The sequence below is a fragment of the Trichechus manatus genome, unplaced genomic scaffold, assembly GCF_000243295.1.
Source record: "Trichechus manatus latirostris isolate Lorelei unplaced genomic scaffold, TriManLat1.0 scaffold00120, whole genome shotgun sequence".
NCBI classification, from domain to species: Eukaryota; Metazoa; Chordata; class Mammalia; order Sirenia; family Trichechidae; genus Trichechus; species Trichechus manatus.
In genome coordinates this window covers 1,530,711-1,546,104 of record NW_004444056.1, presented here as the reverse complement: position 1 = coordinate 1,546,104, position 15,394 = coordinate 1,530,711, and the positions used below count along the sequence as shown (strand labels likewise).

Here is a 15,394-nt window from a genome sequence, read left to right as displayed (position 1 = left end):
CCCAAATGACACTTCCCTCCTTGCCCCTAGCCACTGAGAGCTAGTTCACATCTCACAAGGTAAAAGGACACCATTCTTCAGACTGCCAAATAGAAGTTAACCCCAAGCTGCGGAGTCCACACAGCACCTTAATTCTACCTGCTGGCTGCTCCTTTCATGATGCCAGCCACAAGCTCGGGAGTTCATACAACACCCTGATTTTCACTGTTGGATCCTACAACTCCTTTGAGTCTCATAATTTGCTGGAACTACTCACAGAACTCACAGAAAGTACTGTACTTACAATTACAGATGTAATATAGCAAAAGGGTTAGCATAAATAAGGTACACGTGGAGTGAGGTCTGAGAGGGTTACCATCATGAAGCTTCCATGTCCCAGTCGGACACCCTACCTTCCCACAGGTATAGTCTGTCACCCACCTGGAAGCTCTCAGAACTTCCATATCCAGAGTTTCTATTGGCCTCGTTGCATAGTCATGATTGAGGCTTCACTGAATATGCACGATTGATTAAATTGCGTCCCTCCCTTCCTTCCTGAGGTTAGCTGGCCAGGTGGTCTTTGTGGCCTTGCCAGCCCCCCACTTATTTGCAGAAATCCTCAGGTGTAGTCTGAACCTTTTAAAATAATAAAGGCACCTCAACTACTCAGGAATTCTCTCTCAGGAAACAAAGACAAAGGCCAGATTGAGTTATTTGTCTCACAGTGGCCTTGGTGATAGAAACAACTGGAGATTTCGTGATAGAATTCTGCAAGGCTAATAACTTATTCATCAGAAATAGATTTTTTCAAGAATGTGATTGACAACTATATAAGTGGATCTTGCTGGATGGACTCTGCAGGAATCAAATTGACTACTCTTTGAAAGATACAATGGAGAAGCTCAGTATCATCAGTCAAGGCAAAAGTAGGAGCTGACTGTGGAACAGACACAATTGCTGATGTGCAAGTTCAAGTTGAAGCTGAAAATCAGGGCAAGTCCACCAGGGTCAAAGTACAACCTTCAATATGTTCCGCCTGAATTTAGATACCATCTCAAAAATAGATTTGGTACACTGAACACTAATAACTAAAAGCCACAAAAATTGTAGGAGAACATCGTATATATAGAAAGTCAAAGATCACTAAAAAGACAGGAAAGAATTAAAAGACAAAAGAGACTCTGAAATTTGCTCTTAAGCATAGAATAGCTAAAGCAAACAGAAGAAATGATGAAGTAAAAGCTGAAAAGATTTCAAAGGGCAGCTCAGAAAGGTAGGAATTACGATGAAATGTGCAACAACCTGGAGTTACAAAACAAAAAGGGAACAACACAGTCAGCATTTCTGAAGCTGAAAGAACTGAGGAGAAAATTCAAGCCTCTAGTTGCAATACTGCAGGATTTTATGGGTAAAAATGGAATGATTCAGAAAGCATCAAAAGAAGATTAAAGGAATATACAGAGTCACTGTACCAAAAAGAATTGGTCAACATTCCGCCATTTCAGGAGGTAGCAGCATATGATTAAGAACCATCAGTACTGAAGGACAAAGTTCAAGCTGCACTGCAGGCATTGATGATTAACAAGGTTCCAGGAATTGACAGAATACCAGTTGAGTTGCTTCAACAAATGGATGCTGGACGCATTTACTCATCTGTGTCAAGAGAGTACCAAAGTGTGGTAAATTGGGCAGTAGGGACAGGTGAAATGGGCCTTTAGGATTGAGGAGGATTTTCCAGAGCAAAAAGAAGAGAGATATAGAGCATTCTAGGTAGAACGAACAGCTTAAGCCAAGAAGTTCCCAGCACTCATTTTTAGTGTATAAATAGTGATCTGGTCTGGGATTGTTTTCCTGTAGTTTCTTCTTTTAGTTTAAAACAGCTAAAGCTACGTGAACTACACTACACTAAGTACTTAAGGACGAGATTTTGGACTATCTCAATTCATGATCACTCTTTGTGTAACCAGACACTTCCATGTCTGCTTGCCGTGGCTAGAAAGACATGAAGCAGTGAAAGCGGAAGAAGCTTTATTTAGTTGGCCAAGTAAAGGAGCCCACCGGGAGTTGTGTCGCCAAGGTGGCTCCCTGAACAATGGCCACAGGGGTTTATATGGGTAAAGTAAATTGGGTCTGGCGTCTTCAGGGACACCCCAAGGTGGAGTCAGCCTGCTGATTGGTTTGGCCCATAAAGGCATTCTTGGGGCGGACCGATCTTCTGTGCCTGCTCAGTCTAAGCTGGGGGGGGGGCACAAAGATGGTGTTTTGCCCACGTCCTGGGCATAGACGGGGTGTGTTTTTTGGCCTCTGACGTCAATAGGTCGTCATCCAGGGGACACGGTTGTCGGTACTGCCCATGTCAGGCGGGCCAAACCTGGTTCCAGATCAGTTTCAGCTGGTCTTGAGACCCCAGTCTCTTGTTTTTCTTAACTGAACCGGAACTGGAAGTATACCTAAATAAGGAGATATCTTAAAGACGGGGTTAATTCCTACATTACCTAATAAGGAGATAGCTTACCTGCAAGGGGTTAGTTCTCACATCACATAGGATGGCAGGCACCACCCGTTGATTATTCAAGATGGTGGGCATGCTATAGGCCTCATTTGGTGTGGGGGAGTAATTTTTTTCTAAATTGTCTTGAGTTCAGTTAAAAATGTAATTCACTTTTTGAGAACTTAATATCCCAGCTTAATACTTATCTTGAAAATATTGCTAAGGATCAGAAATTCAGATTGCTGACAGAGTCTGGGTTTTTTTGTGTTTTTTTTTTTTTTTTAATTTTGGCTATTTCTTTCAGTTTAATGATTTAAAGAGTCTATTTCTCTCTCAGTAACTTCCCCACAAACATTCAGAATGTTTTCATAATTGTAAATCACTAGGAAGAAGAGATAGAATTCCTCTATAATGAGAACACGGCTAAAGCCAGCACCAACATCACTGACTGCTGGGTCCTGTCCTGCATGCAGTCACTCATCGAGTTCTTTAAGACAGAAATGTCAGGTAGGTCTCTTCCAGGCTGCTTTCCTTGATACAAAGATTGTTTCCTTTTATAGTCACCTTTCTGATATTTCACCATTTTTATTTATAAACATTAAGGAAAGTTTATAGAAATTTTGGAAGATACAGAACTGTAGAAAAAAGGAAAATATCTGCTGTCCTACCACCTAAAGAAAATATGGTTGACACTTGTATATTTTCTCTCTCTACATGGGTTTGTTATTTTATAGTTTTGTATATATACTGACACTTCTGTATCCTGATTTAATTCAGCATTATAACAAACAATAGTGCAATGTTTAATAAACTCTTCATAAAATAATGTATAGTATCTGAATGATAGTATGTATGTATACTGTGGTTGATTTAATTATTCCCATTTTTGGACATTTAGATTGTTTTCTTAAAATTGTTTCTTTTAATATCAAATGTAATTTTCATAAGACTAGTTCATTGTAGAGACATGTTTGTTTCAAGGCCTGGGGGTAGTTGTAATTTGGGGATGTCCAAATGTCATTACCCTATGCAGAGTGCCATGATAAGCCCTGGAATCATGATAAGCGCCGTGATGCGCTTTGGAGCTAGACAGCTGTGTGTGCAACTCAGCTCTACCACTCTTTCGCATTGGAAGTGTTACATCAACTTCATGAGCCTCAATTCCTTTACCTGTAAAATGCCTGATGGAGTTGTTCCCACCCATTGCCGTCAAGTCAATTCTGAGTCACAGGGACCGTATAGGACAGAGTAGAACTACCCCATAGAGTTTCCGCAGAGCCACTGGTGGATTCAGACTGCCGACCTTTTGGTTTGCAGCCAAGCTCTTAACCACTGTACCACCAGGGCTCTGATAGAGTTGTAGTGAGGCTTAAATGGAGATTATGTGCATAAAGTAACTGTTGGATAATAGTACTCAATAAGTAGTACTTGTTATTCAGACATTTTAAATTTCTTTTTAGATCTACCTTTATTATTAAACAAGGAGTCTTTGTCAACTAAAATTAGAAAATGCAGAAAAGCAGTAATGAAACAGAAATTTCCCCGTATCTCTATTACCCAGTAACAGTGAATTTGGTTTTAGGCAGATATACGTAGGATATTATGTGGGTTTCCTCAAAGTTTGTGATAGATACAACCATATATCAAGATGTAACTTTCCAGAAACTATTGACTAGGATACCTTGGATGGGCCTGACTGTAAATGAAGACAAAGTGAGTCTCATAGAGTAAGTGGGCAGAGTATTCTGGGTCACAGTGAGGGGGAGAGGAGATTGCGTCCCTGTGGCTGTCTTGGTGAGATTAACACCACCCCCACCCCCACCCCCGCCCTGTGGTTACTGGATGCTGTTGTGCATGTACAGCTCTCCAGCGGATGACGATGGGCCAGAGCATCCCTGTGATGTATGCATGGGAGCTGTTCCTCCTCGGCAGCCTCCATAGCCCGGTTACTGGTACATGGCTCTTCCTGGAATGATCGGTGGCCCTTACACTGGGTCTGTGTGTTTAGCACAATAGGACTGTTAATCCAAGAAAATTAAACATTTATAAGGATCATATAACTGTCAAAATGATGGTCAAATAGTGAAAACAGGCTGCAGCTCTGCTTTTAAGGAGTTGTTGGAAACTCAGAAATCCATGTGAGTGAATGTGGAATAGAGTGGTCATGCAAGGCAGTGGAGGGCAGACTCTGGGAACTGGGAGTGGCAGCGCTGGGGGTGCACCGTGCCCTCCCCTTGATGCCTGGACCCTGCTCCTGTCCACCTTTCTCTCTTTGTGAACAGTGAGTGGGGAGGAAACAGTGGTGGGGATTGTTGCCCCAGGACCTCTGCCATCTTTAGGCTCCAACCACAGGCATCGAGACATCTTCTGTGAAGCCAGGCCTAAGAGTGCATACACCACAGCTGGAAGACCATCTCTCTGTGGTTGGCCTGGGTGTTAGAATGCATACACACCCACCTGACAGTAAGCATCATGGAGATGGTGCAGCAGGAGGCAGTACACACAGAGGTTAAGATACAGTCTCTGGACCCAAACTGCCTAGATTCAGATCCAGCTCTCCCCTACTTGTCAACTTTGTGACCTCAGCACCCTCATCAGTGAAGTGGGCATATCGGTAGTACCTGCCTTGGGTACTATCATATGCCATGAGTTGTGAGGTTTAAATCAGTAAGTGTACTTTGAAGAGTTTGCAATTACTATTAGTGGTTTCAGCAGTAGATGCTTCTGCTGCCATTTATTGAGTACTCAGTATCTGCCAGGTTCATTCACTCAGAGTTGAAACCTGAACACAGAAAGTTCTAGGTTCCTAGAAGGTTAAAAGTGTAATGAACCCTAGGAATAATTTAGACAGACTTCTTCTTGTTAGAGATTAGAATGGAAGCTCAGATCACTGAGATCACCTGTTTAGGACCTTGTGATCAATTAGTGATTCTGGCCAGGAGGCTTAATCATGTCAGCACCTCAGTTCTGGTCTTTGTGACCCCAGCACCTCCACATGCTCCGGGCCCTGCCCTTTGCAGTTTCTCACCTCTTTAGACCTGGAGCATCATTTAACATTCTCTGGAATTTTTTCATTAAAATTGTATTTGTTTATAATTTTAGGTTTTATTCTTTTTATTTTTGATGTTAGTTTATTTTTGTGCAGCAGAGTATAGGTTAAAGGACAGGTCAATGAGAGAAGCATTAAAATAAGCCTGTGTCTCAAACAAGATTGTCTAGATGCCTTTACTTTGCTACTTGCCTTCTGAGCTCCTCAGGTGAGCCTTCAAATCCTTCTGATTCTTCAAAGCTCTCCTCTCGTTCCACTACCTTCTTTAGCTTTCTTTCCTTTACTATTTTAACCTTTAGAAAGCCCCTTCTATTTTATTCATATCCTGTGCCAGAGTTTCTCAATGTCAGCACTGTTGACATTTTGGTCTGGATCATTCTTTGTGGTAGGGGCTGTCTGTGCATTGTAGGATGTTTAACAGCATCCCTGACCTCTACCCACTAGATGCCAGTAGCACCGTCTCCCCAGTTTGTGACAACCAAAAATGTCTCCAGACATTGCCGTATGTCTCCTAGTGGGCAAAAGTGCTGCTGGTTGAGAACCGCTGGCCTGTGCTGTGCTTCTTAGTATCTGATTAAAGCCTTTTTCTTTGTTTTTTAGTTAAGGTACGTGTAGTACGATGGGAAGAAGCTGCAGTTTTGTCACTCCTACTGTATTGCAGCACTCCATGTAAATGATGCGTCCTGAAGTTGAGTGGTGGGCATCCGTCAGCTTTTAGCCACACATACTGCAGTTCTAGTTCTAGTTCTTTTACTTATTAACTGTGTGTCCTCTGGCACATCACTTACTTGTCTGACCCTCAGTTTTTCACACTATCCAGTGCGAGTTTATGAGTCGAGCATAATGTGGTTATGACAGTTAAATGAGGTCTTATATACAAGCACTAAACGTCTTGACTGCCGCAGTACATCCTCAGTAAATCAGCTGTTTATTATGCTGTCACTTTGCTTCTTTTCTTCTAATAAGAGTAGAGGCCCTTGGATAGCAGGAGCTACTTGCTCTTTATTTGTATCCAGTCCTCCCCCCGAGCCCCCAAATTCTTAATATATAGTTGCTGCCTGGTTGATTTGTCTTACTTTTAGCTTATAGGCTTTATTCTGTGGTGCCTCGCCTGGTCAAATTTGTGGATATTTTGACCAATTGGTATGTCAGAATGAACCGCAGAAGGTTAAAGGTAAGTACAGACTGCTGTTGGGAAGCAAAAAGTGTATGAAATTTGAAAGTTGAGAAAAAAAAATGAGAACAGCCAAAATGGAAGGGAACATTCGCAAATGTTCTCAGTTATTGGAAGCTGTCTTTTACATTGTGTATTAACTATTTATTGCCATTCAAAGGAGCCCTGGTGGCACAGCAGTTAAGCTGCTAATTGAAAGGCTGGCAGTTTGAATCAATCAGCTCTGCAGGAGAAAAACTTGGTGATCTACTCCCATAAAGATTACAGTTTAGAAAACCCTATGGGGCATTCCTACTCTGTCATATAGAGATGCTGTGTGTGGGAATCACCTTGATGGCATATAACAACAAGTTCGCCATTCAGTGGGGACCTACCTATAAGTTCTACAAGTCATTTTGCATATTTTGAAAATAATATTTTGGAAATGTCATATTGGAATGTCTTGAGGGCCCATGAGACTAAACTGAACAGACCTCTTAAACTCAGAAATAAATTCATGCAGATACTTTGCAAAAGTTGTCAGGTATGGCTATGATCTTGAGAGGGGCAACCTCTTTCCTTCTGCTGCTAGGAACTGAGTTATTTGTTAAGTGTTCCTATGGACAAAACTCTTCTTAAGCCTGTTGGAGAGTTAAAAGGAGCCAGTCATGGGTCCTGGTCCCAGGATTTAAGCTGTGCGCATCCATAACTATGGTATAAGACAGGAAGCGATAGATGCACTTATCACAAGGCCAGGTAAAGGCTTCTACCGCTCATCAGTCCTGTTTTAATATTTGTTGAAGTTTAAGTGATAAAACAGTAATTTCACTTTTGTTTAAATACATCATATACACATACCACCCACCCACCCACACACACACCCACATACACACACACACACAAAACGTGTGGTGTGTGTCTACATACATACATCTGGAGTGACATAAACTAAAATTTTTACAGTCGTTTTCTGTGGGTAACTTAATTACAGTTAATTTTTATTTTATTTACATTTTTCCTACAATGAATAAGTATAATTAAAAAAAATACACAGTATATACTTTTTTTAAATAAGAAATCTTACCTAAAGATACTTTAAAATTTTCTGCTTGCAGCTGTTTCTATTGCATGTGAGTCCATTTTATCCTGAAGTCAGAGTAACATTTTTGTTGTTGTTGTTAGTTTTGTGTCCTTTTAATAAACACACTTGCATAGTTATAATTTTGTAAAAATAAAAAGTTACCTCATGCAAAGCATGCACAGCATTTGCATAATCTCAGCGTCTTTAAAAACTGTAGTTTTCAAGACACACCAGATAAAAATTAGAGGCAAATAAACAGCACTTTGCAAAAATTTAATAATTTGTTACAATACAGTAGCATCATAGCAACCTCTACTAATGCCACTTCAGGCAAGAGTCTCTCAACATTTCCATCACTGGAAAAAAGTGTAACCTTTTGAACATGTCTTTGATCCTCCCATCCATCTTTACATCAGTACTATAGAGCCACTTTCTGTCCTCTCTGGGTCAGAGATGGTAAATAACAAGGGGGATGGAAAACACTCATCCCTTTTCTGAGTTCTCATCACACTTGGATTGCAGTGGTCACAGACTACCTGTGATTGTCGTTTTGTTAGTTTTTCTGTTTGTATGCTGTCTTCTGTCTGTATGCTACCTCTTTTTTGTTAAACTTCTGAGGATAGTTTTATGATTTAAACATGTATTTTTAGCATTTTAATGTTTATCAATAGGCAGATTTCTGATCTTTCTTTTGTATTCTCTAGGGTGAAAATGGGACGGAGGATTGTATTATGGCCTTGGAAACCTTGTTTAGTGTTCTGTTTTCTTTGTGCAGACTTATGGTAAGATGCTTGACCGCTTTCTAAGATTCTTTGGCCTGTGGGCAGCCACATGATACCATATTGCTGTTTCTTCCTCCATCTACAGTCTCCGTGGCGTGATGCCTGTTCTGTATTTGTTCCATAAGAAATAGAAATAGAAAGTTTTAAGTTTTTTTTAAAAAAACTTCTAGTTCCTTTTCAGAAATCTTGTTAGCTTATATATGTCAAGTAAGGACTAAGAAATATCAGCTTCAACAACTAGAGTCTTTCTTATAATCACTGGCGCTACTGTACAGGGAAGCAGGGAAGGTCCTTGGATCTAGACGGAGGATCTGCAGTTCCCTTTGAATAACATACCTCATCTTAATGTGGATTGCCATAATTGTCTGGGAATAATGGGAAGGTACTTAAACTAGCTAACCAAAGAAACGTATCACAGGCAATATTTTAAATTAGTTTCAACAGAAAAGTATGTAAGTAATTCTTTGAGACATGTTCCTACAACTTGAAATACTAATTAAATAATGTAAAAGTAAAAAATCTCCCGTTTTACCCATGTATCCTATCTCTGCTTCTCTGTTACATAAACCTTCTGTTTATTAGCTTCACATATGTTGAATGAGAATCTGCTATGTACTGGGTTCTGTGCCACCTGGGACATTCCTTGCCCTGTCTCACTCACTGCTCACCATTATCCTAAGAAGCAAATAGTGTTTTCTTGTTTAGAGATGAAGTTTCTGAGACTTAGGGACAGACAGGCCTCTCCGCATATTTATGTGGCTGATATGATGTCTGTGTGTGAATGAAATGGTGTTATCTGTTCTCATGTAGGCCCCCTATACACCTTTTCTCACGGAATTAATGTATCAGAATCTAAAGAGGCTGATTGATCCTGTTTCTGTCCAGGACGAGGACACAGTCAGTATTCACTACCTCATGCTCCCCCATGTTCGGTAAGAATCACGCACAGAAAAACCAGACATGTGCATGTGGGAGCCCCAACCTCACTGCTACCTGGCCAGGGAAGGAGAGGGGAGAGTGGTCATTCCCTGCCCCAGACCTTCCTGCCCTGCCTCCCACCTGAGCTGCTGCTCAGGCTACAGGATGGGAGGTAGGAGGGATGTGGACCCCCTCTTTAGAGCTGTGGGAGATGGATGTGGCCGGGCCCATTGGTGGCTCCGTTGGGTTCTGCTTGGCCCTGAGCAGCAGGCTTGAGCACTAGTCTTCTCCCAGGGGCCTCACCAGGTCCTGAGCTTGACTTGCTTCCTTACTTAAACCTCCTGTTGTTTGGTGTTTTCTTCTTTTAAATGTACTTTGTTTCATACCCCTGCCTCTACCAATTAGAGAGGAACTGTTGGACAAGAAGACAGAAAGTGCAGTATCCAGAATGCAGTCTGTGATTGAACTTGGGCGAGTGATCCGAGACCGTAAAACTATTCCAATAAAGGTTTGAAATTTCATTTTTATTTTATATCACATGGATCTAAATAATCATGTCTTTGGAATGTTTTCTTAATACGAAGACCTTCCAGCAATGGCATAAATTTTTTTTCTTTTCTGCAAGAATCGTGTGGTTGATTTAGTACTAGCTGAGACTGATAAGAGCCGGGATTCAAATAAAACTTTTAACATTCTGTTTTTCTGCAGTTTAGAGGACGAGTTGTTTAGTCAACTTTTTTCCATTTCTTTTCCTCTTAGTACCCTTTGAAAGAAATTGTGGTTATCCACCAAGACCTGGGAGCTCTTAAAGATATCAAGTCTTTAGAGAAGTATATCACTGAGGTAAGATAGATGATTTATCTGTTTGGGGTGCAAACAGACTTCTTACTTTGAAAAGATTATTTTGATTCATACCCTTTGATTAAGTACACTTTGAGTTATAATTTATTCTTTTTCTTGTATATCAGTGTATATATATATAACAAACCTAACAGTATCCACAAAATTTTATACTTTCCTTGGAATCATCATAAATTTTTATAATTATGATTCTTTAATAGAGATTTCAAAATCAGTAAATTTCTTTACCTTATTTGGATTATTTACTGCTTTCATCCATTTCTTTCCTCAAAGTACATTTTGATAATTAACAAAAAGAAAAATTTTTGTTCCTTCAGATTATACAAGTAGCAGATGAATACATATTAGTTACAGATAGTTCAAGCACTAGCATGGCGTATACACAATAAAAGGTGAATCTCTTTCCACCCCATTCTGCTCCCTGAGGCCTTGCTTTCCTCCTAGGGAAATTCACTAGTGTTCCTGGGCCTTCACACATATATGCACACATATTTACATACATATACACACATTCACAAATACATGCTATTTGGTTTTATTTATACATATAACGGATCACTGTATGCAGTCTTTAATCTTTCTTTTTTTCACTTTATATATATCTTAAAGGGTATTCTGTGTCATAAACAGAGAGCTCTGCTGTAATCTTTTTAGTAACTGCATAGTGTTCACTCTCTGGATGCATCATAATATATTTGTTGAAAATTCAGGTTTGTGATTAGAAACAAAAGGTGAGTGTGTATCTTTGTGCATATATCAGAGTGTGAATATCGTGTAGTTTTCCAGAAGTGGAGTTTTGGGGTCACAATTTTAAAATATAGTGTCACAGTTACCTTCACAAAATGCTTTATTCTATAATGTTTTGAAAATAAATGTCATTTTTAACTTCATTTTTATTCTTTCCACAGCTAGTATTTTAATTCATTATTGTAGAAAATATTAATTTCTATATTTGGTTTTGAATAGCTTGAGAATTCCAAACAAATACTAGAAACCAGAAAGTTAATGCCTATAGACATGGAAAGAAATTTAGTATTTTTTAAAAAATAGAATATCTTAGTCACTTTTAATGAGATCAGTTAATTTAGTTAAATATAATTTGCAAAACTAGATGTTCCTGTAATATTTGCTTCAGTCTATAGTTCTCATGATACATAGTTTCATATCTCTTACTGTACTGTCACCATTCCCTGCTGCACCAATAGCCCTTAACTAACATGTTGAAGGCACAAAATGTTATGATTAACTGATCCTTCTGGTTGATAGTTCACCTTGTGGTACTCTAAAATTGCTTCAGCACAGGTCACCCCTGAAAGATGAAGTTTATATTTCTAATTCTAGAATCCTCTTTCACTTATTCTCAGCCGTCTTACTTTATCTTGACGAGAATGATTTTTGCAATTTACTCTTTTAAGGTGTACAATTCAGTAGTTTTTAGTACTTTACCAAGTTGTGCAACCATCACCGTATCAATTTTAGAACATTTTCAACCACCCTCAAAAAGAAATCCAGTCACACCTAATCTTCCCCTCAATTTGGAAACAGTGTTTGGGTTGTTTCCACTGTTTGTTATTATGAGTGATGCTGCTGTGAACGTTTATGTGCAAGTTTACCTGTGGACATATGTTTTCAGTTTTCTCTTGTCCACCAACTATAGGAATTGAATGTTCGGAAAGTTACACTGTCTACAGATAAAAATAAATACGGCATTCGGCTAAGGGCTGAACCTGATCATATGGTCCTTGGGAAGCGACTGAAAGGAGCCTTTAAAGCAGTGATGACGTCCATCAAGCAGTTGAGTGATGAGGAGCTGGAACTGTTCCAAAAGAACGGTAGGTATTTGTTGTAACGGCACTGCCGCTCTTTTCAGGCAGACAGAGCTGTAGCATGGTTAGGCTTCTGACTTTTACTATCACATTCTATTCTTAAATAAAATTTTTTTTCTGATTAAAAAAATGTTTATTATATATAGTTCTGATAATTTAGGAAAATTTAAGAAGAAAATAAAAATGAGCTTAACCCACCACTCATCCATTACCATTGGTTGAGTGACTACTGTGTGCTGTTTAATATTCTGAGTGCTGGGCCATTGTTAAAATTCTGATTTATTTCCTTTCAGTTAAGTGTAGAGTCATAATTACAGCCTTACACAGTTGAGATCACACTGTAATTTTAAACTTCATGTTTTTCACTTTTATATATTTTTTGCTATATACATTTATTTTTATTCACTTTTTTTTTGTTTTGCATTTTTCACTTTATATCGTAAGCATTTTTATATCATTGGTTTTTGAAAATGCTATTTTAATAGCTGCATAGTTTTCCTTCACATGATTACATTTTAATGTATTTAAACAGTCTTTTATTGTTGATGGTTTATGTTCTCAGTTTTTTTAATATTATAAATAATACTGCAGTGCATATTTGAGCTTGTAAAACTTGGGTTACATTTATTTCTTTAGGCTGTATTTTTAGATAGAGATTACTGAATCAAATGAGTGAACCATAGTTTACCATTGAAATCTGCAAATGTTCATGTGCACCTAGAAATTTTACCCTAGTGCTGAGAGAGCCAGAATCCCCTGGGACTTCATCGCAAACCAAATGATACATAGTGCGTTGTTGCTACCAGATGTCACTTGTGGGAGAAAAGAAGATGACTTTTGAAGGTGTAAGGAAACTGGAAATGTTCACAAGAAAATATTACGGCTGTTTTTAGAGGAAAAGAGTTATCATTGAGGTTTGGAGCTTTCTGTGAAGAAGAGCTGGGTCAAAAGTTATCATAGTTTCTCTAAAGTGGTTAGAATTTATACTTTAGTTTCTTATTTGGAAAAAGACTAGGTTCATTCATTCAACAGATATTTTTTAGGGCCCTTTTGTGGGGCTGGCACTGGGAATATGGAGTTGAATAAGACAGACATTGGCTTTACCTTCATGGTGCTGACAGATACTGAAGAAATCATTTATCATAGTTTTGAGAAGTCTTGTGAAGGAGCAGTATAGGGTAGTATGAGATCATGTAATAGGGGCCTAACCAAACTAGGTGGTTAGGAAAGGGAATTCTGCCCCCTCTGTCCTCCAGTCTAGAGAACCTTTCAGGGTGCTCAAAGTGCAGCGCTCTATCGTCATTTTAGTTGTACTTGGGCTGAGTACAGGTGCCCATGTTCCTGCAGCTGCCATAGGGCATGAGGTGTTTGATTGCTAGGGCTTCCTCTGAAGTTGGAGGTGTCCTGAGAAAAACGATTTAAGAACTCAGGAAACAGATGACCTCTTAAGAACTTGCAACCTACTGATTATGGAAGTTAGGGGAAGTGTCCCTAAGAATCTCCAAATTATTAGATAGAATTAATAGAACATGAGAGGTTAGTAGCCAAGAGTTGAGTCCTTTCTAATTTTACTTGAAGTATTAAATTAGCAAAAAGTCACAAACCTAAGTTGTTTCACCAGGTAGCTAAAACATTGAAGCATAAGCCTTGTTAGGAACTGAAAGCCTATAGTTTTTAAACTATAGTTTTTGATTGGACTGTTCAGCATTGATGGAATGCCCACAGCCCAAGAGGATAATTAGGAGTGGCCACAGTGGGCTTCCTGAAGACGTAAGAATTGCCATCATCATCTTTACTCTTCTTCCTACTGTGGATAGGCATGATGTTTGGTACTTAACACCACACCCTACTCAGCAGATAGTTTTTCCCTCATTTTAAAGCAGAGGATACCAGGGTCATACGACTATGACCTGTGGTGGACCTGAGATTCAAAAATAAGTCTGATTTGACTTGCAGTGTCTGTGTTTTCATTAAATCGTGCTGCTCTGTGTTTATGTTAGGGATTTGTAGTCTCTTGAAACTTAGTGCTGTTTGCTTTGGTATGTCTTTGGATCTGTGAGTTTATATAAAATAGAAGACACTGGTGGTGATTTAACTCTCTTCGAGGCAGCATTTGATAGTCTAAAGAATGTTGCTCTAGAAATCAGAATGGTCTGTGTTTGTCACATTCTTGGTTGCAGAGTGACATCAGTTAGGAGGAAATGATCCTTTGCAGCTCTGATGTGAAATTTTCATCAAAAAGCGGCTCGGTATATTGATAGGGGGTTGACTTCAGTAGAAGGGCGGGCTGATTCAGTAACAGTTGCAGTTGTTTCTCCAATAGGGACCATTGTTGTGGAAGGCCATCAATTACACAAAGAAGACATCCGACTCATGTACACCTTTGATCAGGCTACAAGGGGAACTGCACAATTTGAAGCACACTCAGATGCTCAGGTACTTTTCTGTTCCTTTAGAATATTTATTTTAAAAGAGAAATGAGAACATAAGAGGCGAAAGTACTTCCCTGTGCCTTTCTTGATAATGTTGACAGCTTATCTTAGGTTTTATTAACTTCTCGACTATATACCCTTGAACATATGCATTTGATTGTTGTTGTTAGGTGCTGTCAAGTTGGTTCTGACTCATGGCGACTCTCTGTACAACAGAACGAAACACTGCCCGCTGCTGTACCATCCTCACAATCGTTTTTATGCTTGAGCCCATTGTTGCAGCCACTGTGTCAGTCCATCTCATTGAGGATCTTCCTCTTTTTCACTGACCCCTCTACTTTACCAAGCACAGTGTCCTTCTCCAGGGACTGATCCCTCCTGACAAACATGTCCAAAGTATGTGAGATGTAGTCTCACTATCCTTGCTTCTGATGGGCATTCTGGCTGTACTTCTTCCAAGACAAATTTGTTTGTTCCTGGGGCAGTCCATGCTAGTCAGTATTTTTCGCCAACACCGTAATTCAGAAGCATCAATTCTTCTTTGATCTTCCTTATTCATTGTCCAGCTTTCACATGCATATGAAGCAATTGAAGAGACTATGACTTGGGTCAGGCTTACCTTAGTCTTCAAGGTGACATCTTTACTTTTCAACATGTTAAAGAGGTCTTTTGCTGCAGATTTGTTGGATGCAATATGTTGTTTGATTTCCTGACTGCTGCTTCCATAGGAGTTGATTGTGGATCCAAGTAAAATGAAATCCTTGACGACTTCAGTCTTTTCTCCATTCATCATGATGATGCTTATTGGTCCAGTTGTGAGGA

General features: G+C 39.4%; 1 protein-coding gene and 1 non-coding gene across 3 annotated transcripts in view; both read left to right on the top strand.

The window, feature by feature from the left end:
* The window catches only part of IARS1 (isoleucyl-tRNA synthetase 1), a 127,348-nt gene that overhangs the window by 70,854 nt on the left and 41,100 nt on the right, over window positions 1-15,394 (top strand). For both annotated transcript variants that reach the window (XM_023738600.1, XM_023738601.1), the window contains exons 20-27: window positions 2,857-2,977; window positions 6,602-6,693; window positions 8,458-8,535; window positions 9,346-9,467; window positions 9,859-9,961; window positions 10,213-10,296; window positions 11,972-12,146; window positions 14,464-14,576. In XM_023738600.1, the coding sequence (XP_023594368.1) occupies window positions 2,857-2,977; window positions 6,602-6,693; window positions 8,458-8,535; window positions 9,346-9,467; window positions 9,859-9,961; window positions 10,213-10,296; window positions 11,972-12,146; window positions 14,464-14,576 (888 nt within the window). The remainder of the gene's footprint in view (window positions 1-2,856; window positions 2,978-6,601; window positions 6,694-8,457; window positions 8,536-9,345; window positions 9,468-9,858; window positions 9,962-10,212; window positions 10,297-11,971; window positions 12,147-14,463; window positions 14,577-15,394) is intronic.
* Window positions 4,297-4,430, top strand: LOC111822029 (small nucleolar RNA SNORA84). The gene has a single exon (XR_002825316.1). It is a non-coding gene; the product is annotated as a small nucleolar RNA SNORA84 (small nucleolar RNA).